Below are 25862 nucleotides of genomic sequence, written 5' to 3'. Positions count from 1 at the left end.
CCTGCTGCAGAGTCAAGGAGACACACAAGGATGACACATGTTTTGTTTTGTTTTGATTTGTTTTTTTCGTGGAGTAAAGTTGACTCATTCTTGTATTTCAAAAATAAACCACACTCAATTTTATATACATCTGTACCTATATATTTCTATCTCTATACACACATATATACATATATATACACACATACGTGTATATGTGTATACAGTCGGATGATAGATAAAATTTCAGAGGGTCCAGTTCTCTATTTCCATTGTCTCATTGGAATCCCAGTGATTTACTGGATGAGAGATTGCAATGGGCTTTTAGAATAAACCACGTGCCATTTCAATCATTCCCTATCAGCTCTGAAACCCACTGTAGAGAAAGTTCCCAGAGAGGCATTTGGGGACTTTGTGACCACACGCCTCTCTGTAATGTAGGATGAGTTAAACCATCCACAATATTTGCAGAAGCCTGCTCTACCCATCACTGACTCCACACAGAAGAAGCATACAACAGAGTCCCTCCCCCAAAGTATTCACATCTGGTGAATTCTGATTGTCAGAACAGGAGACTCAGGAAGGAGGCAGAGAGCGGGGATGCAGCACAAGGATGCTGGTGGGGAAAGAGAATCTTCAAAGAGGAAAGCTGCTGGAAAGTTCTAGCACATCACCTGTGGCTGTCCCTTCCTGCTGGGCTCCTGGTGAGCTGAGCTGCCTGTGCTGCCTGCCTGGGAGATGTGGCTGGGGCTATACATACTGACACTTTGCTAGGGGAACGAATGGTAACGCAGATGTCAAGCAAAAAGAAGAAATTTGGGAAATTCCTCTTGGGCAGAACACAGCATCCAGAACATCATAGTTATTTTTCACACACATCTAGTTTTCCCAGATTGTGCAATCTGGCAGCTTTCAGGGTGCATCAATTTGCATTTTCTGCCTGTTTCCAGTCTCATCCCTGTTGGGGACAAGGTTTTTACCCCACACAATTATGTACTGACATTTGTTGGGAAGGGTCACCAATATTCGAAAAGAGATTTGATTAAAGAATGTAAGAGTACAGGGCAAGTGATCCAGCCGAACAAGCTTCATGGGACAGCTCAGGACGAAGCTGGGACCCCAGGGCACAGGGGTAGGAAAGGAAGAAGACTGCCCAGGAAAATAAAACCCCCAGCACTGGGGGCCAGCCCTGTGGCTTAGCAGTTAAGTGCGCGCACTCCGCTACTGGTGGCCAGGGGTTTGGATCCGGGGCGTGCACTGACGCACCGCTTGTCTGGCCATGCTGAGGCGGCGTCCCACAAACAGCAACTAGAAGGATGTGCAACTATGACATACAACTATCTACTGGGGCTTTGGGGAGAAAAAGGGAAAAAAAAGGAGGAGGATTGGCGATAGATGTTAGCTCAGGGCTGATCTTCCTCACAAAACAAAAACAAAAAATGCCCAGCACCTTCATGGGTGGACTCAGCCCTGGAAAAGGGAGTCCTCCAGGCTCAAGTATATTCACGATCAGTTGCTATTGAAGGTCATAACGGCAGGTCATATCTGGAGGATGCTGTAACCCAGGGACTTTGAACTGTAGCATAGAAATTTGCTACAAAGTTGTGTAGAAATAACACAGCATAAAATGAGCAGGAAATTGCCCACTGGTGGCTAAATTATCCGCATAGAAGATTCAACAGGGCTGCAGAGAAAGCTGGGGTGCAGCACAAGAATGCTGGGAGGGTGTGATGATAGAGAACAGCTGTTTCAACAAGAAAAGCAGGACTGGGCTTTATGATTTCAGTTTAGTAAGATAATCTTGGGAAGAAATTGCATGCAGGTGCCAACAGGGGGATGGTGTCCACGGTTCACTCCCTGCCCCGTCTCTGCCCCTCCATCCAAAAGGGAAATTGTAAAAGCAGTTGCATTTCTCCAGAGAAGAAAGTACGATGTTGTTTAATGTGGGAGAGATGATGGGGGATCCAGAGGACAGATCTGGTCCTTCTCACAGTGGGACCTTGAGCTGGAGCCTGAGGACAGCGTAGGGCAAGTAAGGCCCAGCGCAGGGAATACCAGCTCAGGATTTGTGCCTGGAGTGTTTCTGGGAGACAAGGAATGTGAGCAGTGCATTGGAGATACTAGGGAAGGAATGTCCCAGACTGATGCAAACACATCACGGAGACTTGCTAGTTGAGATGTTGGAAGATGGAAACAGTCATGAAGGATGAGGACCTTGTGCTCCAGTAGTAACCCAGAGAAGAACAAGGATGAGAGATTCCCAGTTTGTTACAAGACCAGAGGAATTTGAGTAGGACATTCAAAAGAGGAGCAGTGACCCAGGATGAAGCAAGTCAACAAAGATTCCACTGGTGTTTGGAAGTCATTGTCTTAGATTAGAGGCTACCAAAATTAGGAGTGATGACTCTTGGTCATATTTTAATTCTCATAGGTATAAAGAGATGAAATTTGTAGGGCAGACAACTGTCAAGGATTTCCCTGTGCCTTTGGTTCTTATAAAGGCAACACTAAGCAGCATTCAGATGTTCTACAGACAACTTCCTTCCTTTGGAAAGGTGGATTCCCTGTGGGTGGGTAGTCAGAGTCCCTGAGTTCGCTTGGCTCATTTGGTCCTGGGAGTAGACCTGGTGGGGAAGGGGGAGTTGTCAACTCTCCACAGCCATTGGTGTCAGGCATGCTGGGGGGCTGCTTCATAGAGGAGGGCATGTGATGTTCAAACCCCCTTTCTCCTACCTTCCTTCGGGCAGAAATCATGGGCCAGTGATCACATACTGTTATAATTCTTTTACTCCCTTTGAGGCCATTCAGGGCTGGAAATCCACTCCCCACTTTCTCATGTCATTCAAGTCATTCTCTTCTTTGATAGAATCATTGGAGAGAAAGCAGGTACAATTTCTAGACACCAAGAGGAACTCGTCACAGGGACTTTGACCAGCAGTGCAAGCTCTCTTCCTTTGTTACTCAATGTCTTCTGTCTTCTGGGAAGGGACACATGGGGCCATGCTTGGAACAGTAGACAATAGTGGTCGTCTGCCTTTTTCACTTGTTTCTTCTGCATAAGGAAGCTACCCTGTCATGGTGATGTCAGGATCTCTAGGCCTTAAAGAGATTTCCTAAGAGTCTCCTGTGAGTCTCTGTGTCCCTGTTTGCAGAGACGGTCTCTGTTAGTGCCTATTGTTAATAGTGACACTCCCTTCCACTCTCAAAAGAGACCTTGTTTTCATGATAAACTAGATGGACCCCTACTCTACAAGCCACGTGTGACCAGGCTGTTGAGAGGCCCGAGACACCTCCCTTTCTTCTGTTACAATTAATGTAAGTGGATTAGAAGAACACCAAGGCTCTTAAGATCAGAAAGCAAAGTAAAAAAAAGGGAAAGCCTCACAGGATAGCCTGAACAAGAATGGCAACTGAGGCCCAAGTCCCAGATTCAGAGGGACAGCAGGAAGAAGGATGAGCAGGTCCATGAGAGTAAAATGAGGAGATAATGACACCAAGGTCACGGGTTTGTTGTCAGGATGACATGATTGACGCTGAAAGGGGCTTGGACCAGTTCTCTGTGCACTTAACACGTTTTAGTTCTTCTGGCTTAACCATTAAAATTTGTAATAATTTATATTTTGCAGAAGACAGAAAGATTAAGTACTATATTATTACCAAGACCACACATTATTAACACATTAATAAGCAAGATTACCATTTAGAATTAAAGTTTTAAAGATCAAGCTTTAATTTTACAGGACACAGCAACATTCTCTGAAGTCCGGGTGTCTTTCAAGATCCCTTTGTTAGAAATAATTGTTGCAAGGAGAGTGTCTTTGATGCAGGAAACCATCTGCATTTCTTGCAGCTGCAAGAGAAGAGGGAACATTCTCTCCTGACCTTGGCAGGACTTCTGTCTTCAGCAGTTAGGAGGTCCTGCAGGTTTTCTAGGGCTAAGACTGGAATTCCGCTAGACGGCATGAGAGAGAGAGATGAACTGGAGGAGCTCAGAACTCACCATGAGGATAGGGCCGGCCCCGTGGCTTAGCGGTTATGGGCGCGCGCTCTGCTGCTGGTGGCCCGGGTTCGGATCCCGGACACACACCGTCGCACCGCTTCTCCGGCCATGCTGAGGCCGCGTCCCACATACAGCAACTAGAAGGATGTGCAGCTATGACATACAACTATCTACTGGGGCTTTGGGGGAAACAATAAATAAATAAAAATTATTAAAAAAAAAAAAACTCACCATGAGGAAAGACAGGGCCAAAGGAGGATTGTGAACAGCTAGAGTGTTGAGTGTACAATCGTTTGCATCTAAAGTCCCCCATTTTGTTAAAGTTATACAACACTTGATCTGGATTTCCATCTGAGTGAATTCTTTTTCTCTTACTCTTCGGATTTCAATTTCGGATATGAACTACCTTTTACCATCCAGGTGAGAACATTTGTGCGCATCCTTTAATGCTACAAATCATGTATTATTTAAAATATTTTAAATATTTTTAAATTTTTAAATTGTTTTAAAACAATTGCTATTTCCAACATCACGAAAATATCTTTTTAGAAAATATCAGTGCTCATGGATTGGAAGAACTGATATTGTTAAAATGTCCATACCACCCAATGCAATCTACAGATTCAGTGCAAACCCTGTCAAAATTCCAATGTCATTTACACAGAAATAGAACAAATAATCCTAAAATTTGTATGGAACCTTATATTTGTATGGGAGCCTAAAATATGAATAGAACAAAAGACCCCGAATAGCTGAAGCAATATTGAGAAAGAAGAAGAAAGTTGGAGACATCACATTTCCTGATTTCAAACCATATCACAAAGCTATCATAATCCAAACAGTATGGTATAGGCATAAAAATAGACACATAGATCACCAGAACAGAGAAACCAGAAATAAACCCATGCATATATGGTCAATTAATTTACAACAAACGAGCCGGGAATATACAATGTGGAAAGGATAGTCTCTTCAACAAATGGTGTTGGAAAACTGCACAGACACATGCGAAAGAATGTAACTGGATCCACCATACACAAAAATTAACTCAAAATGGATTAAAGACTTGAACTTAAAACCTGAAACCATAAAACTCCTAGAAGAAAACAAAGGCAGTAAGCTTCTTGACATCAGTCTTGGCAAAAGTTTTTTGGATTTAACACCAAAAGCAGAGGCAACAAAGGCAAAAATAAACAAGTGGGACTACATCAAACTAAAAAGCTTCTGCACAGCAAAGGAAACCATCAAAAAAAAAGAAAAAGCAATCTACCAAATAGGAGAAAATATTTGCAAATCTTGTATCTGATAAGAGGTAATATCCAAAATATATAAAGACCTCATACTATTCAATAGAAAAAGGCCCCAAATAGTCTGACTTAAAAATGGGCAGAGGACCTGAATAGACATTTTTCCAAAGAAGACATAAAGATAGATAACAGGTATATGAAAAGGTGCTCAATGTCACTAATCATCAGGAAAAATCAAATGAAAACCACAGTGAGATATCACCTCACACCTGTTAGAATGACTATCATCAAAAAGACAAGAAATAAGTGTTGGTGAGGACGTGGAGAAAAGGAAACATTTGTGCACTGTTGGCGGGAATGTGAATTGGTGCAATCAGTATGGAAAACAGTATGGAGGTTCCCTAAAAGATTAAAAACAGAACTACTGAAAATATTAGTTTAAAAATAGATCTAAATGATCTAGCAATTGCACATCTGAGTATTTATCTACAGGAAATGAAAAACTAGCTTGAAAAGATGTATACACCTTCATGTTCATCGCAGCATTATTTACAATAGTCTAGACATGGAAACAACCTAAGTGTCCTTCAATGGATGAATGGATAAAGAAAATGCGATATATATATATGTATATGTATATATATGTGTGTGTGTATATGTGTGTATCTATGTATACATTCTCTCCTTTCCTTGACAGGTGTACCTTGGTATATATATATATCATACACAATGGAATATTATTAGCAATAAAAAAGACAGAAAACTTGCCATTTGCAACAACACGGATGGGTTTTGAGGGAATTTTGCTAAGTGAAATAAGTCAGACAAAGACAAACACTGCATGATCTCACTTATATGTGGAATCTAATAAAACACTGAGAGCCAAACTCAAAATACAGAGAACAGATTGGTGATTGCCAGAGGTGGGGGGTGGGGTGGGGGCGAAATGGGTGTAGAGGATCAAAAGGTACAAATTTCCAGTTATAAAATAATGAAGTCTTGGAGATGTAATGTACAGCATGGTGACTATAGTTAATAATACTGTCTTGCATATTTTAAAGTTGCTAAGAGAGTTGATCTTAAAGGGTTTCATCACAAGAAAAGAAAATTGTAACTACACGTGGTGATGGGTGGTAACTAGACCTGTGGTGGTGATCATTTTGCAATATATACAAATATCAAATCATTATGTTGAACACATGCAACTAATATAATGTTATATGTAAATTATAGCTCAATAAAAATAAATAAATAAGGAAGAAATTTTAAGTCAGGAAAAACTTAGCTGAAAGAGTACATTAGTATGGTAGACAAAGTAATGCATCACACCCCTCTGCCCGCCACCAACACCTGGAAAGTCATCCACGTCCTAATCCCTGGAACCTGTGAATATGTTACCTCACAGGCACAGGAAGGATTCAGCACCACAGACCATTTCTTTCTCCACCTGTTGAGACTACACATCACCCAATGACTATCAGTTTGATGGGACGTCATTGAGGAGCATGCATCCTCCTCCATGTCAATCAAGGCCCAGAGAGGCATCACTTGACTAGTGACAGCTGTGGGAAAGAACACACACACTGACCAACATATCAACATATCATTTGGAAACTATTCGAATGAGCTGAGGAACAATTTGTGCTACAAGCATATCTTTTGGTGAGAAGTTTGAGAACCTATGTACCTTTGTTCATATGGAGGATCAGAAGCAGAATTTTAAAATTGAATGTATTAACATTTTATATATTAAGTTATATTACTTTACCAGGTAAAATTACTGGACTGTCACCCCTGTGTAAGCCCCCCAAGAAACCCAAGAGACAGGCTGTTACTCACACTCCAGAAGCTCCTGTGCCCTCTCTCTGGCTGCACGCTCCTCCCTGCCCTTTCTCCAAAGATAACCCCCCCTCCTCAACTTTATGCTTATCCTTCCCCTGCTTTTCTAAAGTCGTTTTGATCACGTCTGTGTATTCATAAGCAATTTACTATTTAGGCTTTGCCTGTTTTTGAACTTTCTGTAAACAGAATTATACTATATGGATTCACTGGTCACTTGCTGATTTTGCTCAATGATATGTCCTTAGATATGGGCGTGTTGCTGTCTGTTGTAGTCCTTCTTTCATTTTCAGTGCTGAACACTCTTCCACAGTATGAATATCTCACAGCTTATTTTGACATTTGGTTCTTTCTTTTTTGCTCTTACAAACAGTGTTGCTTCTAACGGTCTTGTATACGTCTGGCTGAGTGCAAGAGTTTATATGGACACAAACCCAGGAGTGGAATAGAATTTCATCACGATGAACTTCAGTTGATACTGCCAAATTTTTTTTCCAAAATGGTTGTACTAGTTTATGTTCCCGCTAACAATGGATGAGTGGTCTCCTTGCTACACATTCTAGGCCAGACTAGTTTTTAGGTCAATTGGTGAATGATAATATTACATTATAATATAAATTTGTATTTACCTGATTATTAATGAGATTGACCATTTTTATATGTTGATGAGCCATTTGTGCTTCCTCTTCTGTGAAATTTCTACTCATTTCTTTTTTTGTGTGTGTGTGTTTGAGGAGGACTAACCCTGAGCTAACATCTGATGCCAATCCTCCCCTTTTTTCTTGAGGAAGATGGGCCCTGAGCTAACAACTGTGGCCATCTTCCTCCACTTTATATGGGACGCCGCCACAGCATGGCTTAACAAGCGATGCGTCCGTGCGCGCCGGGAATCCGAACCTGGAAACCCCAGGCCGCCACAGCAGAGCACGCGCACTTAACAGCTTGTGCCACCAGGCCGGCCCCCTCTACTCATTTCTTTTGTCTTTTTTTATTGAATAGCAGGAGTTCTTTACACATTGGATAGAAAGCCTCTTTGATTACGCATGCTGCAAATATCTTCCCCAGTTGTGGCTATATTGTCACTCTATTTTCAGTCCCATTTTAGGGAAGGAAATGTATTTGGTATTACATTTAACAAACTCATAATTCAACCACATGATAGTGTACAGCCATGCACTAATTCTTTTTAAATGCTTTATTTTCTTCCCATTATCTATCAACTTTTAGCATAAGGAGTTATAATCCTAGCCACCACAAAAGGTGTCTAATGAGCTTCGCCTTGTTTTTTTTGTTTCATATTGTATATTTTGATAAACACTAATTCTTAACTTTATGGTGGTTTTTTTTTTTAATTAGAACTATCTTTTCCAGTAGACCATTATCTTGTTCAGTCCTCTGATGACCAATTTCTATGACCCATTTAACGTGTTTGCTCCAAGTACAGAGTATGTCATTTATGGCTCAGCTGTCTTTGCAGACATTGTCAGAGCTCTACTTTCATTTCTTTCTCAAGCTGGAGAGTTTTCTTAAAAACCTTGCACTATGGTAAAGGATTAGAAGTTTTGTTGCGCTTTTGTTCTCCTGGAGAATGTTTGGAACTCTCACCTTAGATTCAAATGTGCAGCTGGTTGTCTCTACCCCTTGTAAGTGGACTGCTCTATGGTATGCTGCAGTGGGTCAGACCAGCTCAGGAGAGTCATTATTAAATTTTCAGGAATTTTGTGACCCAACTGTTACGTCACTGGTCATGTGAAATGAGCCATGGTGGGAGTATTTACACTGTGGAAACTGACAAACACTGTAAGTTAGGACTTGATTTTTTTCTTCCAGAGCCAGCTGTTAAATAATGCCCAGGACATGCCAAGGACTACCCCTTCCGACCAAGTTCCAGAAAACCTTTCGTTTGTCCTTCTAGGCACAGACAAACCAATCCTTGAGGAATCGGCAGCTGCTGCAAATGCACGGCTTCAGCACCCAAAAGGCTGGATTCCCCGCTCTCAATTCTTCAATTCACTCAGGGAGATTAAAAGAAAGCATTATATTGAAACAACTGAAGAAATTATTAAATTCTTGTGTACGCTGTTGATTATATGGCCGCATTTTCTCATCAAGAAAACAAACATTGGGAAGAGAGGGGATGCATACACCAGAAAAGAAAACACGTTTACACAGCAGCTCTGAGCTTCCTGAGACCAGGACCTTCACCTCTACGTTTATCTGTTGAGGGCAGCAGCTCACTGATTATTCTGGGGAGAGACACCCTGCTAGGCAGTGGGTGATTTCTGCTCTGCATGGCTCCTCGCTCTGTCCCAGGTCCAGGAGTGTGGGACAACGCTCTCCACTGGACCAAGAGTGTCATAGAGAAAGATGACCGACTTTCCTAGAATCATATACAAGTCTAACGAGACTATCAAATCTAGAAACAGTCATTTAAAAGAACAGATCCACAGTTTCTCCTCTGAGCCAACTGCTGTGGCTCACAAGTGAGACTACACCTGTATTCCCTGGGTGTGTGTGCAATGACTTCTGGGAGAAGACATAGGACAGCAGTCAACAACAGCAATAACTACGACACAACACAACACAATACAACCACAATACCCCCACAATTATTCTACCTTCCAATGACTATAGCATTTCTCAGCAAGAAACTCTTCAGCAGCATGATTCTGAGCTGGTTAGAACCAGTTCTCAGACTCCCCATACAGACCCAAATAGAGGTTAATCTGAGTTCTCCTTTCCTGGTTCCAGTTTGGGCTAATGTGGAGGCACTGTTCTCAGATCTCAATTTCACCAACTCACAGTGACATGTTATTTGTTAGTTTAGATGAAATAACACCCTTCATGCCATTTGAGTAAATAAGACATCTTTTTGATGCAAGAGACTTAGATATCTTTAGGAAGCCACATAAGTATTAGATAAATTGAAGTGGTTGTCAAAGATCTTTCCTCCCCAATATCCCCGGCAGAGGCCAGATGGTTTCTCAGGAAGTTCTGCTAAAACCTCCAGGGGACAGTTAATTCTATGTTATACAAGTTATTGTAGAAAATTGATGTAGAATAAAGTTGTCCAGCCCATTTTAAAGGAACTAGAGTAATCTTGGTTCCAAAACCAGAGATGGGCAATACAGGAAAATAAAACAATAGTCCCATTTGCTTTCAAAGGCACAATAATTCAAAATAAAATATAGTGTTAGCTAACCAAATCTGAGCATTAAAACTGCCTCATGATTGAGTGGAGTTTATTCTTGAAATGCAAAAATAGGTCAACATTACAACATCAATCAATGTAATTCACCACATTAATAGCATAAAGGAGAAAAATAATATTACCTCTATTCATTAAAAAATATCATTTGATAAAGCTCTGACATGGTTTAAAAAAAATCCTTTAGAAAACTGCACGTCAAAGGGAATGTTCTTAACTTTTACAAGATTATATGCCAAAAAGTTTCAGCAAACGTAATATTTAATGGAAAAACCTCACGTGCTCCACTTTCTCTGTGGCTTAAATCAAATAAGGCCTGTAAAGCATAGAGCACATTCTTGCATTGGCAATTAAAGAAAATGGAAGTTATTGCAATTACAGTTCACCAGCCTCCCACACCTCAGCAGAGTTAGGATTGCCACCAGTGTGTGCCTCTGTGGAGGCCCTTATGAAATTGTGCTGTAACTGTCTATCTACATACCTGACTTCCCCTCTAGAATTGAAAGTAGTATTTCATCTGAACTAAAGAGAGTGAGAATAAAGATAAGGGAAACTAATGTGAGAACCATTCATTAGGGAAAATGAGCAGGGACTGGTTAACAGTTGAGTCAGGGGCAGGCTGGAGTTGATGAGAAATAAGCTGGAGTCCAAGATGGAGGTTTCCAGGGTAGGCATCCGGGGATTAGGTTTCCCCAAAAAATGTACCTTCTTCATTTGGAAAGAGGTCCTGGGGATAAGGCCTGGAGGCAGAGAGGGGCAGGATGCAACTGATTGGGCAGTGAAGTAGCCACAGGCCCTCCTGACTCTCTAGAACAGACTAGCTCTGCTCCCCCATCACTGGCCTCCCCAGGACTCGAGTCACCTGATCACTTTAGCAGCCCAGACATCCGGGGGGCCCCTTTGTGCAGCATCATAGCTCCCGCCAGGGCATGGAAGTATCTGGCTGAATGTTGGTAATTGGCTTCTCTCATGTCCCAATAGGCTCCCAACAATTCCCAAACCCTTGAAAAGGAAACAAAACAACTGAAATGAACCTGGTGACCTATTGGAGAAGTAAAGGAATGAATACTGTCCACTCCTTTCAGATTGTGACTCTTGACAAAATAGTGAGAGGAGAAGGGATTTCCACATTTTTCCATCTAACATGGCCCATGAGAAAAATACATCCTTTCCAGCTGAGTGAGGGCAACTCTGGCTTGAATAAATCTGACATGACAGGCATAACAGCCACAGAACAAATGCTGAAAAGTGCAGTAAGAGATGAGGTGGAATTGCGTGAGGGAGCTCCACAGGACCTGTGTAATCAGACTTAGCTGTAAGGCACGGACACACGTGTTTAAGTCTCTGTCCTGCTAGTTAGGCTTCAGCCTCCTCACCTCTTGATTGGGAGGATCATACCCACCTCCACTTTCCCACAAGCATCAGCTGGACTTTTGCTGTATGGATCATGTTGAATGTGAGTCTGTGCTAAGATAAAGAGCGAGAGCCCTCCCTTCACCGTCTGTCAGCTTCTGTCATTGCACAGTGACCGTACAAAAGAGGACCCAGAGGAAATCTCAGGAGATGGCCTGAACTGCACAACTGTGCGATCACTTCTCGACAGAGCTTTCTAGGGCGTGTTACAGCAATCCTCATTACCAAAAGGGTACAGAGACTTTTCTAGTATTGCAAAAAGAATCACATCATCTGAATTTATTTTCCAAGGCAAACAAACCAAAAAAGAAATCCCATTCAGTTAAACATTTGAATTTGAACAGTCTACTTGGATATGAGGCAGTGTTTTCAAACAGAACTTGTATCCTTCACTTGCCTGAACATGCTACACGGACCCTGTGATTCATGGTCGCCTCACTCACCTTTGTGTCCAGACCTGACCCTGTGTAACAGGGCTACAGGGGAGCACAGCCGCTGAGAGCCTGGGTTCTCAGGCAGACTGTCTGATGTTGAATGTCTGCTCTCTTTCTAAATGACCTTGGGGAAGTGACTCTGTTTCCCTGTCTCAGTTTCCTCATCTGTAAAATGGGGCTGAAGTGGCACTCACTTAGGGTACTTTGAGGATTAAATGAGAGAATGAATGGGCAGCACGTAGACTGGGGTCAGAGCTCCCCGGCAGAGACAATTAAATGAGACTGAAGTGCAGAGCACAGCGCCCATGACATGTTCTATGGGCAATAAGTGTTAGCTGTTGTTTGAGAGGTTTGGACCGTCTTTCACCCAGCAGTGATCAGACCTGTGTAAACTGGTTTATAAGAATCAGAGTGGGAAGACCAACACTGAAGTTAATAATTTCCGTCCTTGCCTGTGTTAAATTTGTCACTGCCCTGGTCCAGGCTCCAAACCTGGTAGTCACCCTTGTTTCTTCCCCACCCTCAACCCTCACTTCCAAATATGAGGTAAATCCTCTCAATTCTATGTTGGTGGGGGTGTCCATTAGTCATTTTTTCCCCATTCTCTATTTCCTCCAGCCTACCTTCTCATTGCTTCTTGCCTAGACAGTTGTAGCCGCATCAGAGACCTTTCTTTCCTCACCTTTAAACCCTGCCCTCCCCACTCCACCACTAGTCTCAGCACATGGAAGTGTCCGCAGCCTGTCAGGGACCACCAGTCAGGGGATTCACAAACTGCCACCCATCAGAATCACCCCAGACCTTGTGAAGGATATGGATCCCAGGGGTCCTGCCCCAGGCCTGGACTCTGTAGATTTAGGGATGAATTTAACCTCCTTCAACTTGCCTCCTCCCCCACGTTGTTCCCAGATTCAGACGTAGAGTTATACTAGTTCACAGATGAACCAAGGCCCCTGAGATAGAGATTGTCTTGGTCTCCAGGGAAGTTTCCTGCAGATTCATCGTCAGAATCCTCTTCCGCTTGAGGCACAGCCTTAATTGTGCTTCTTCCCAGTCAGAAACTTTCCGGGGTTGCCCTCTGCTTTCAGAATAAAACCCAAATCCTTGAGCTTGGCATTCAAGGCCCTCTAGGACTTGTTTTCAAACTCTTTTGCTCAGTTCAGAGCCCAAGTTTGCCTCTTATCCTGGGTTCTCTGTTTCCTGGACTTTCTGCACTTGGTCCTCTGGCTGTGCCCCTGCTCAACCCTCATGTGCCCTTTGCCCCAGTGCCACCTGCTGAGCTTCCACCAGGGATCTGTCCCTTCATGAAGTTCTACCTGTCAAAGTTTTTTTTCAATTGTAAATTACAGAAAACATAAAATTTACCATGTTAACCAATTTGTGGCCGAACAAGGGGCTGAAATCTCCCCTCATGTCAGGACAAGTAACTTGAGAGTGAGATCAGAGCTAAAACCAGCTTTTCCCACCCCTTCATTTAGTAGAATCTGGACACCACTAAACTTCCTGAAAACACTGCAGAATTACAACACAGCCCTGCTGTGCGGAGTCGACGAGCCTGGAGTGTCCAATCAGCCTGGCCTAGAGGATCCCAAGAGAGGCCTGGAAAGTTCCCACTTGGTAGGTCTTCCAGAGAGTTCAGAAAAATACTCTTGGGCCCCACTGTGTCCTGAATACAGAGCGTGTTTCCCCAGACTGTGGTTTTCCCATCTTGCCAGGTAATACATTATTCAGATGGGCGACTGTCTGAACCAATCTGAATATTCAAGTTCATCTATTCCTCTGGTGAGCTAGGCACTATTTACATCTGATCTTAGTGGACAAAGCCTGGGCTTAGCGATGTGGGCTCACTGTTTTTAGCCACGGCTGTGTAGTTTTCCCTGGTAAATTGCCGTCCTCACGGCATGAGGCCTGTGCAGAGCCCTGTGCTCAGCAGGGCCCAGTCCTTGCTTTCATGCTCTGCTTTCACCATCGTGGAGTTTTTAATAATTTCTGGACATGGACCCACGTTTGTATTTTGCACTGTACCCACACGTCACGTGACTGGTCCTGGCTGTCACAGCAGCTCTGTGGTGGAGCCTGAGAGTGTGCATTTCTGACAAGACCCCAGGTGACGCTGAGGCTTCTGGTCCATGGGTTGTCTTTGACTAGAAGCCTCAGTCTGTGGGATGGCAGAGCAGCCACACGGAAGGATCTGAGAGACAGCCTGAGCTGAGGCGCCTGGAAGCTGGATTACTCACCACAGACTGTGAAGTGAGTCATCAATTTCCATATTCCTTAAGCTTCTGTATTTTTGTTGCAGCAATTCAGCCTTCCCTTGTCTAAAGGAATCGAAGTAGAGCAAGTCTCAGAGCCTGTTCTGTTCTCAGTTTATTTAGGCATAAATACTTTTGGAGAAAGAGCTGTCTGTGAGGTGTGCCTGGGAACTGGACTCCAGCTGGGTCAAATAGAAGCTCAGGCTCCCTGGTTGCCCTCCTCCCATGGGAGTGGGTGCTGGTTGAATGGCCTTTATGAGCTGGGAATTGGAGACAGAGTTTGGAATTAGAGGAGAAGACACAGACTTCCAGCCAGACTCGGCAATGCAGCCTAGGCTCACCAGAGTTCGGTTTGATGTTTGGGGCCAAACCCCAGCTAACAAAGTTGCTGGTCATCGCCCTCGGGGCTTGTCTCCACTGGGGACACTGTGGCTCATGTGTTCCCTGGATCCCCTAACCGTAAGGGCCATCCTATACGCTAATTTTAGTCCGTCTTCGAACAAACTACTTCTGTTTTAAGAAAACAAAGAACGTTATTTTAAGCAACATATTGTGTGATGTGTAGCAGACACAATCTTGTTGGTAGGAATGCCACCATGTCCCTAACCTATCAAAGCCCCACAGCACTCTCAGTGTCTTATGGAACACCGTGCTCCAGATCACATACCCCTGGGTGGCATCTCTCTCTGTGGATCTCAAGGTTCTCGGCTGGTTCATTTCACACTGTAACCGAGCAAAAAGGGGCCCATTCAGCCCGCTGCAATCCAGTGTCAATCAATTGCAGACAAGTCAGTGGTTCAGAAAGGAAAATTTATACGATTAGCTAGCACAATCGGAAGATGGTGGACTAGTGTCCTAAAGAACCATCTTAAAGTCACACAGAATCTTGAGGCAGTTATATAGGGGAAATGGGCAGGGAAGGAGGGGTTTAGGGATGTTGATCATCCAGCATGAGGAACTTCAAGGCGCCTCATTATCTCTTTCTTCTGTCGTTTATGACAGGTACCAACACAGAGTTTTTCTGTCTCGAGGTCATCATGTTCCTGGGGAACTCAGAGAACAAAGTTATGCTTATCACAGCTGGGAGATAGACTTAAGAAAGAGTCATAGAACTAGCAGATCACGTATTTTGCAAAAGTGAGAGGTGCTTAATCATCTGGGCTACCTGCAGGCCAGAGTGCATTCTCAGAGACTAGCGAGTCAGAATCAAGTTGCAGTATTGCTTCCTTCCCCTAAAACGGCTTCCCCTAGGCTAACCTAAGATCTAGCTGTTACAACAGTCCACGGTAGTTTACACTTCTCTGTCCTTCCCCATCACCCCTGCTCTCTCCCCCTCTTGGATAACCAGTGTGATTTCTTCTCTCTCTTATCCTCAGTCTAAGAGCCAATCAGTCCTTCATTCCCCAGTGAGTCTACTGTGTCCACGCCTTGCAGAGCCTATGTTTCTCCACACACTTTAGACAAGCACCGGGGTGTGGGGTATCTGACATGCTTCTGCACTACTTCAGACCCTCTGCCCCGACCCCACCCCCTCCAGCCACTGCTACAGCGATGAGCTCCATGTGGTTTTGATCCATCTCATGAGGGGGCAACCTGGCAGCGCCTTGTTTTGGGTTCTGCTCCGTGGACATTCCACTTCATGCCCCAGGGAAACACACTGGACACTCACATGTGCACAACCAAGAAATGCAGGAGTTGACATTGGGGGGCCCAGCCTTGACCAATGGAGATGGAAGCGGTTGACAGTTGCATTTCTTTTCTGGCTCCCGGTGCATGGAGCTGTGGCAGTTTTCACTACAGTCCTCAGAAGGTCCCAGAGGACTGAGCTCCAGCTGTGAGGCTCTGACTCCTGGCTGCTCTGTAATCCGTCCTTATATTGGCCTTGGTCTTTCCCCATGTTACTCTCTGGTCTCTCACTCCTGTTCCCTGGGATCGTTTCCAAATAAAATACCTGGGAACCTAGGCTAAGAACTGTGGGGAGGAGGTGGGGTGGGGAGGAGATGAGGTGAGAGGATTCTTCTCTTCTTTGAGGATTTAACACCCAGAGTTAGTCTGTCACCCAAGTTAAGTGTCCATTAGGTAAGAAACAGTAGATACTCAACCATCATCAGGGGCTGGGTTGTCTCTCCCCTGACAGAATCCACTTCCCTACCCTCCCCTGACTCTGGTGTCCCCAGGTCCCCACAGCAGAGTCCCCTGACCTCCCTACCTGCAGATGCAGCCCAGCTCTTGGCTTGGTATAGAAAGTACTGAAGGTTCCTCAATCTCTAATCTCTAGGCAACCCCCAACTACCATCTGGGACATAGGGGAGAATGGATGTCCACACTTCCCCATAGTGAGAGACCCAAGGGGCCTGGGGTTATCCAGGGGACAGCCCAACCCTGGGGTCCAGGCAATCTGGTGCCCAAAGAGGGTGCAGCGACTGACTCTCTACCGTTCAAGGCTCCTTAAGAGCTTTAACATAAAGAAAAGATAGAAGTGGTGTATTTTGTTGTTGTTGTTGTTGAGGAAGATTCGCCCTGAGCTAACATCTGTTGCCAATCTTCCTTGTTTTTGTTTTTGTTTTTGGCTTGAGGAAGATTAGCCCTCAGCTACTATCTGTGCAAATCTTCCTCTATTTTGTATGTAGGTTGCTGCCACAGCATGGCTGACAAGTGGTGTAGGTCAATACCTGGGATCGGAACCCATAAACCCAGGCCCCTGAAGTGGAACATGCCTAAATTAAACACTACGCCATGGGTCCGGCCCCAGAAGTGGCCTATGTTTTGAGTGATGTAAATATAAAAGGAAGTGACACCAACTCCTGTCCTCCTGTCCCCTGCCCTGCCCCTGGAACTGGCCACGTCCTGTGCAGGCATTCTCCCTCCCAGGATGGTGTATGGAGCTCTTCCTGGACCACACCTTGGCTGCAATGGGCTCACAAGCGCTGTCCGGAAGAGCTGGAGCGGTGGGTTGGGACTCGGCACCATCTGAATGGGGCGGATGAAATGCCCAGCAGAGTCCAGGCTGTGGCCAGGCTGGGGCTGTCCATGTGCCTCCCTGCTGAGCTCCTGTCCTCAGGACGGGGCTGGGTCTTGCCTCCATCTCTCCCCACAGCAGTTCCGTCAGCGGTGGAGGCTTTTCTCTCACTGGCCGTTACCTGTGAGTCCCCTCAGAGGACTGGGGAGTCTCACTGTTATTTATTAATACTCATACTTGTGGAAGGAGTGCAGGGTAAGGGAAGAGCCTCAAGCTACATGCCTGGGTTCAGATCCTGGCGTTGCCTCTCACTGGCTCTGTGTCCTTGAGCAAGTGACTCAGTCTCTCTGTGCCCCAGTGTCCTCACCTGAAAATGATCTACATCCTAGAGTTGTTGTGACACATTAAGAATAGTGCAAGTTCAAGAGATGTTAGCCGTTATGACTATTATTATTATTCACATATTCTTCTGGCCAATCTTGGGAATACTTTGTTTTTATTTTTTAACCAAAACATAATTAATATCTCACACCAAACTTAGCAAGAGTTCTACTTTTCTTCTTTCCTTAGGAGAGAATTATAGTAATATTCTTAGAAAATACCCTATGCATTAGATAAACAACAGACTTTTTTTCTTGTCTTATCAAGCTAATACTAAACAGAACTTTTAAAAACTCTCCTGTATAATATGGATATTACTTAAATGACTGCAAAGTATTCTTTTTTTTTTTTAATTTTTATTTATTTATTTTTTTCCCCCAAAATCCCAGTAGATAGTTGTAAGTCATGGTTGCACAGCCTTCTAGTTGCTGTACGTGGGATGCGGCCTCAGCATGGCTGGAGAAGCGGTGCGTTGGTGCACGCCCGGGATCCGAACCCGGGCCGCCAGCAGCTGAGCGCGCGCACTCAACCCCTAAGCCACGGGGCCGGCCCCCAAAGTATTCTATTTTAGGGATCTGGCACAGATTTTTTAATGAATGTCCTCTCCTTTCTTTCCCCTGGAACCTAGACTATTATTTACAAAAATTCATTCTCATAAAATTTATTAATTCACATAATATAAAATTCCCCCCATTAAAGTGTAGACTTCAGTGGTTTCCTGGTATATTTACAAGGTCTTCACCTTGTGTAATTCCAGAACATTCCAGGTGCAGTCTTCACCTCTATGTAATTCCAGAACATTTCCATCATCCCCCCAAAAGAAACCTCATATCCTTTAGCAGTCACTCCACATTCTCCTCCTTCCAGCCCCTGACCACCTCTCATCTTTTTCTGTCTCTTTGGATTTGCCAATTCTGGAAATTTCATATAAATAAAACATATATATGTGTCTTTTGTGTCTGGCTTCTTTCACTTAGCGTAATGTTCTCAAGGTTTATCCATGTTGTAGCCTGTATCAGAACTTCATTCTTTATATGGCTGAATAATATTCCATTGTATGAATTTACCACATTTTGTTTAAACACCCATTAATTGATAAATATTTTAGTTGCTTCCACTCTTTGGCTATTTTGAACAATGCTGCTATGAACATTGGTGTACAAATTTTTTGGTGAAGAGTCTTTGTTTACCTGGGAATTCATGATTTATAGAGTCACCCATAATTCCTGTGCTCTCACAGACCCAAACCTCTTTTATTAATGACGCTATTTTCCTCAATAAGAAATAACATGCTGCTGGCTCCCCTCTGTTGGAGAGGGCTCAGGAAGGGAAAATGACCTCCTCTCAGGACACACAACATATCCACTGCAATACAAGGTCTGCCGGCATGTCATCATCATGTTGTCACTAGCCCTCCATTTCTTGACACGTTTTGTTTATGGGAACTTTTGTGTAAGGGATGAAAATAAGGGGGAGAGAAATGGCTCTGGAGGCATTTCTTGGTGACATGGACAGAAATGGGTTAATAATTGGATTTGTGGGTGTTGCTGAGAAATGAACAGGAGACCTAGGTGGCAGTTGCTGGAGCAGGATTCCAGAGTCCACTCCTCCCATGGTTGTGTCTCCTGTCCCCAGACAGAGATCACTGAGGAATAGAACTAAGGGGACTAAGACCCTGGGGGCAGAGAGGTGACAGGACACAAGGGAGAGGGAGTGAGGAGGCCTGGACACGGAAGGACCTGGAAATAGCACCAATGTAACCAGAGGGACCTGGAGAGGGGAGCAGGTCTGATCCAGGGAAGGGTTGGTGCAGGGTGTCTGTCCTGTATGACGCTGAGATTGTCTCCCTACACCCACACCCACAGGCACAGGCTTGGCCTTCACGTGGGTGTCCATCCATCATGCCTTGGGTACAAAAGGGCACTTTAGACCAAAGAATAACACACAGTTTTCAACAAATTCAATCTCTTAAGCATTTATTAGACACTAATTATGTGCCCTCTACTGGCTTTTGTGGACATAGAACTCAATAACTTGGTGTCCCTGCCCACAGGGGGCTCACAGCCCCGTCTCCTGAGAGCAGAGTGAAGGGGAAGCTCAGTACTTGTCAGGCAGGCCAGCAGGTCTGAAGTGATTGGGGTCTTTGCCACTCCGGCCCCATTCATTGGCAGCCTGGTCAGCCCTCGAGTCTGCCGCTCCATGGCCGCTGTCTCCATGCCTGAAAAGGTCTGTGAATCTCTGAGAACCCTCTCTGGCATCACTGGAATGGAGGAGGGCAGGTAGGAGATTAATCTGGGGTTGATGAGTAACAGCCCACCCTCTCTGTCTCTCCTCTTTCCCAGGGATGGCTCTGAGAGGAGCCCGGGAGAGAGGGGCTAAAACACAGAGGCTGCCCAGGCACAGCCCAGTCAGCCCCGCTGATGCCCCTGATGCTGGGTGAACAGCACCAGAGAGGAGGCTGGGAGTCGCCCAATCCCACCAGCCCTGCTCTGGCTCTATCACCACTCAGACCCCACACTGGGCACAGAGGGGAAGGGTGGGCCACAGGAGGAGGGGCCTCAGCCTCCAGAGGAAACTTCTCCAGGCCGTGGCCCCTCCTGCTGTCCAAGGCAGCCCAGCTCTGCCCACCCACCCCTGCACCCACAGGACCCGAGTCACCTGATCACTTTAGCAGCCCATTCGCCCCCAGGGCCCCTTTTTGCAGCATCATAGTTCCCGCGGGCATGGAAGTATTTGTCAGAATCTTTGTAATTGGCTTCTCTCATGTCAGAGTAGGCTCTCCACATGTCTTTAGCCCCTGAAAGGGAAAGAAAATGATAAGAAGGTGATCACATCCTGGCAAACTAGAGATATAAGAAATTTTCTTCCCACTGGTTCTGAGACATCATTCTTTGACAAAGCCCTTGGAGATGATACGGCTTGAGATGAACATTCCTTTACTTTTCACTCCCTGGTTAATGTGATGAGAATCAGACCAGGTGCAAGTTTTATTCTGTCTGATTCCATTCCAAGTTCTGTGGCTACTTTGTTTTAGGCTGTAAGTGATGCGTGTGAGGAAGAGGTGGGATGGTCCTTAGGGGATGTGTGGTTGTACAATGAGCCTCTACCTGGAAAGATGCAGGGAACCCTCTGACCGGGGCGTGAGAACAAAGGCGACTCTGAGGGAGGCTGGGAACCCACGGTGCTCCCCACCCCGTCAAAGGACGACTTCATCCCTGTGGGCAGTGTGAGGACCACTTTGTCCTGAGTACATGTGAATGTCCGGGCACATTTGCACCTGGTTGACTGTCAGAATTCAACTGGCAGGTGACAAAGGTGAGTCCTTAAGAGAGCTTTAAAGAACCTGGGTGATCAGATGCCGACAAAGGGCAATTGACCCGCCAGCTCTAAAGCCCAGTGTCCTTTCCAGTGAATCTGATCAAGCCAGAATAATATGGCAAAGATTTTAAGATTAACTGATTAGGAAAAAGGGAAAAGTCTAACATAGAGTTGTAATCCTAGTTTATGTAATATCCCCATGTGGTAACTTGTCTTCGTTTTATGTCTTTATTGTTCCTGGTGTTCAGATGTTAGTTGTGTTGAGAGCTATGACTTTCTTACTATACCTATTCCCTCTCAGTTACTGATTTAAATAGATCCATGGAGTCCAGACTTGCATAATAAGTCCTTTCAGAAAGGCTGACACATTTGGTCCCTTGAAGGGACCCGAGGGAGTGGTTCGCAGGCTTCAGCGCACAAATATCACCTCGGGAGCTTGGTAAAGGCCAGATTCCAGCTCAGCCCACAGACCGTGATTCAGAGAGGGGATTGCCTGGACCCGGGGGTCTGCATTTCACAAAGCTCCCAGACCCAGGGCATTTCATGCGTGGTTCTAGAACAACCCTCTGAGAAACATTGACCTAAGAGAGGAAAAGACATTTTTAGCTGGGTCTGGGAGATTTAGAGAGGATAACCACAAATTCTTAAAACAATTATTGAGTAACTATCAGAAAAATAATAACACAAAATAATTTTGTGAAATAAACAAATTTTTGCCACCTTACTATGGCTAGTGAGATAAATATCTCTTGCTCTCCGGGTCCTGGCCAGGTCTCAGCCCCACTAGAACCATCATCAGGAATTCATTGTGCTTTTTCTTATGGGGAGAGGAGCCCTGCAGAGTTGCCTTCCATAGACACACATCCCCACTCTTCGCCATTTGCTCAGATAAGAACGGGTGTGTGTTCACAAATCCCTCACTCTCCCACATGCACTCCTGTCTGGGAGGCAGGGTGGTACCTAGTTAATAGCCAGGCATGGGGGGCTCGACGACCTGGGCTAAATCCTGCTCTGCTTTGGGACTTTGTTAGACCTCTTAATCTCTTTGTGCCTCAGTCTCCCTGTTAAGGGATAATGGTACCTACATCTCACAATGGAAGGATTAAAACCTGAGGATGAAAACGAGTTCATTCGTCCATGTAAAGTTCTTAGAAGAGTATCTGGGACGTATTAAAAGCTCAGTTACGGGGCCAGCCTGGTGGCACAAGCTGTTGAGTGCGTGCGCTCTGCTGTGGCGGCCCGGGGTTCCCCGGTTCGGACTGACGCACTGCCTGTAGAGCCATGCTGTGGTGGCGTCCCATATAAAGTAGAGGAAGATGGGCATGGACGTTAGCTCAGGGCCAATCTTCCTCAACAAAAAGAGGAGGATTGGCATGGATGTTAGCTCAGTGCTGATCTTCCTCACAAAAATAAGTAACTAAAAGCTCAGTTACTTTGGTTGTGCCCCACTAGGCGGCAGTAGAGCCCCACTTGTATTTAGGAAACATGGCACCCCTGAACTCCGGTCTTCTCACTCCTGCTGATAGCTGGGGCCCAAACATTATGACCTCGGCCCTGGGGATCCCCACAGAAGAGTGCAAAGCTGCTTAGAACAGCGTGGGGGTAGAGGGACAGGACAGATGTTGTTTAGGGGTACAAACTTAAAAGCAGTGGTAAATAAGCCCTAGAGATCTGATGCAGAGTACAGTGAATATAGACAGCAATATTGTGTTATAATCATCAAACTCGTTAAGAGACTGGAACTCAATTACTCCAACTATTAAAAAGAAAGGATAATGTATAACGTGATAGATGTGCTAATTTTTGCCACAATGACAATCAAATTAAAATACATAAATGTATCAAATTCACATGTTGTACACCTTAAATTTAAACTCGTTATATGTCAAATACAGTTCAATTGAAAAAAAATGCTCTGGAGAACAGCTACCATGAAAACCGAGCTCCTTTTATACCCTTTGCCCTGTGGGCATGTGGCCTCTGCTCAGGTGAATCCTCGGGGCAGTTAGTTGCGGCCTCTCCCCCACCCCCATCCTTTGGTCCTTACCTTGACCAGCTTCCCTGAGGAATGAAAAAAATCCTTGGCTGCTGACGCCCAGGACCAGGGTGCAGAGAATGATGCCGATGGAAAGCTTCATCCTGCTGCAGAGTCAAGGAGACACACAAGGATGACACATGTCTTTGTTTTGTTTTGGTTTGGTTGTTTCAGGGAGTAATGTTGACCCATTCTTGTATTTCAAATTAAAACACCATTAATTTAATATACATCTATATCTATGTATTTATATCTGTATACACATATATATACACACACATATATGTATATATATAGAAAATGATAGATAGATAGATAGATAGATAGATAGATAGATAGATAGATAGAATTTCAGAAAGCCCAGTTCTCCATTTCCATTGTCTCATTGGAATCCCGGTGATTTACTGGATAAGAGATTGCAATGGGCTCTAGAGTAAACCACTTTCCATTTCAATCGTCCCCTATCAGCTCTGAAAACCACTGTAGGGAAAGTTCCGAGAGAGGCATTTGGGGACTTTGTAACCACACACCTCTCTGTAATGTGAGATGAGTTAAACTGTCCACAATAATCGCAGAAGCCTGCTCTACCCATCACTGACTCCACACAGAAGAAGCATACAACAGAATCCCTCCCCCAAAGTATTCGCATCTGCTGAATTCTGATTGTCAGAACAGTAGACTCAGGAAGGAGGCAGAGAGCTGGGATGCAGCACAAGGATGCTGGTGGGGAAAGAGAATCTTCAAAGAGGAAAGCTGCTGGAAAGTTCTAGCACCTCACCTGTGGCTGTCTCTTCCTGCTGGGCTCCTGGTGAGCTGAGCTGCCTGTGCTGCCCGCCTGGGAGATGTGGCTGGTGCTATATATACTGACACTTTACTAGGGGAACCAATGGAAACACAGGTGTGATGGAAAGAAATGAAATTTGGGAAATTCCTCTTGGCCAGAACACAGCAACCAGAACATCAGGGTTATTTTTCACACACATCTAATTTTCCCAGATTGTGCAATATGGTAGCTTTCAGGGGTGTAGCAAGTTGGATCCTCTGCCTGTTTCCAGTCTCACTCAAGGTGGGGACAGGGTTTTTTGCCCCCCACAATCATGTACTGACATTTGCTGTGATTTCATTAAAAAAATGTAAGAACATAGGCCAAATGGACCAGCAGAACTGGCTTCCTTGAAGGGACAGCTCAGCAGGAAGCTGGGACTCCAGGGCACAGGAGTAGGAAAGGAAGAGGATAGACCATTCAGGAAAATAAAACTCCCAGCACCCATGTGGGTGGACTCAGCACTGGAAAAGGGAGTCCTCCAGACTCGGGTGTATTCACCATCAGTTGCTATTGAAGGTCATAACGGCAGGTTATATTTGGTGGACACTAATCCAGAAATGCTGAATGGTAGTATAGAAATTTGCTACAATGTCATGTAGAAACCATACGCCACAAAAATGAGCAGGAAATGGCCCACTGGCTACCAATTTATCAAAACAGAAGACTCAGGAAGGATGCTGCGATGCAGCACAAGAATGCTACAAGAGTGTGATGATAGAAAAAAGCTGTTTCAACCAGAAAAGCAGGACTACACCTTGTTATTTGAGTTTAGTAAGATAATCTTGGAAGCAATCATGTGCAGGTGTTTTCAGAACGATGGTGTCCATTGTCCACTCTCTGCTCCATCCCTGCCCCTTCATCCTAAAGGGAAATTTTAGAAGCTGCTGCATTTCCCTAGAGAGGAAAGGATGATGTGTGTGTAACGTGGCAGAGATGACGGAGGATCTAAAGGACAGACATGGTGCTTCTCACAGTGGGATACTGGGCTGGAGCCTGAGGACAGCATAGGGCAAGTAAGGCCCAGCCCAGGGAGTACCAGCTCAGGATTTGTGCCTGGAGTGTTTCTGGGAGACAAGGAACGTGAGCAGTGCATTGGAGATACTAGGGAAGGAATCTCCAAGACTGATGCAAGCACATCATGGAGACTTGCTAGTTGAAATGTTGGAAGATGGAAACAACAGCCAGGAAGGAGGTGGGACTTGAGGTCCACTGGTAACCCAGAGAAGAGCAAGGATGAAGGACTCCAAATGTGTTAGAAGATCAGAGGAATTTGAGTAGGACATTAGAAAGGGGAGCAGTGACTCAGGATGAAGTAAGTCAAGCAAGGATTACACCACCGTTTGGGAGTCATTTTCTTAGATTAGAGCCTACCAAAATTAGGAGTGATGGCTCTTTCTGGGTCTGGGTCCTATTTTAATTCTTGTAGGTACACGAGATGAAAGTTGTAGGGCAGATAACTGTCAAGGATTTCCCTGTGCCTTTGGTTCTTATGAAGGCAATGCTAAGCAACATACAGACATTCCACAACTTCTTTCCTTGGGAAAGGTGGATTCCCTCTGGTCCGGGTACTCAGGGTTCCGGAGCTGGCTTGGCTCACTTGCTCCTAGGAATAGACATGGTGGGGAAGGGGGAGTTGTCAGCCCTCCACAGCCATTGGTCACAAGTGTGCTGGGGCGCTGCTTCAGAGAGCAGGGCATGTGATGTTCAGACCCCCTCTCTCCTATTTTCCTCTGGGCAGAAATTGTGGGCCAGTGATCACATCCTGTTATAATTCCTTTACTCCCTCTGGGGCCATTCAATGCTGGAAATCCACTCTGCACTTTCTCACCTCATTCAAGTCCTTCTCTTTTGATAGAATTATTGGAGAGAAAGCAGGTACATTTTTTAGACGCTAGAGGAACTCTCACAGGGACTCTGACCAGCGCTGCAAGTTCCCTTCCTTTGTTACTCAATGTCTTCTGTCTTCTGGGA

At 44.9% G+C, this 25862-nt stretch overlaps 1 protein-coding gene across 1 annotated transcript; it reads right to left on the bottom strand.

Annotated features, from left to right (window-relative positions):
- Positions 1-19670: 19670 nt before the first annotated feature.
- LOC147916550 (serum amyloid A protein-like) lies at positions 19671-23882 on the bottom strand. The gene is made up of 4 exons (XM_087433980.1): positions 23844-23882; positions 23078-23172; positions 20371-20509; positions 19671-19972 (listed from the first exon to the last, which is right to left on the bottom strand). The coding sequence occupies exons 2-4, from the start codon at positions 23166-23168 to the stop codon at positions 19810-19812; spliced, it is 393 nt and encodes a 130-aa protein (XP_087290106.1). The 5' UTR covers positions 23169-23172; positions 23844-23882; the 3' UTR covers positions 19671-19809.
- Between the last annotated feature and the right edge of the window lie 1980 nt (positions 23883-25862).

The sequence above is a fragment of the Ceratotherium simum genome, chromosome 7 (assembly GCF_057802395.1).
Source record: "Ceratotherium simum simum isolate JZ-2026a chromosome 7, ASM5780239v1, whole genome shotgun sequence".
Taxonomy (NCBI): domain Eukaryota; kingdom Metazoa; phylum Chordata; class Mammalia; order Perissodactyla; family Rhinocerotidae; genus Ceratotherium; species Ceratotherium simum.
The sequence above is the reverse complement of the archived record's forward strand: the minus strand, read 5'-3'. Positions and strand labels throughout refer to the sequence as shown.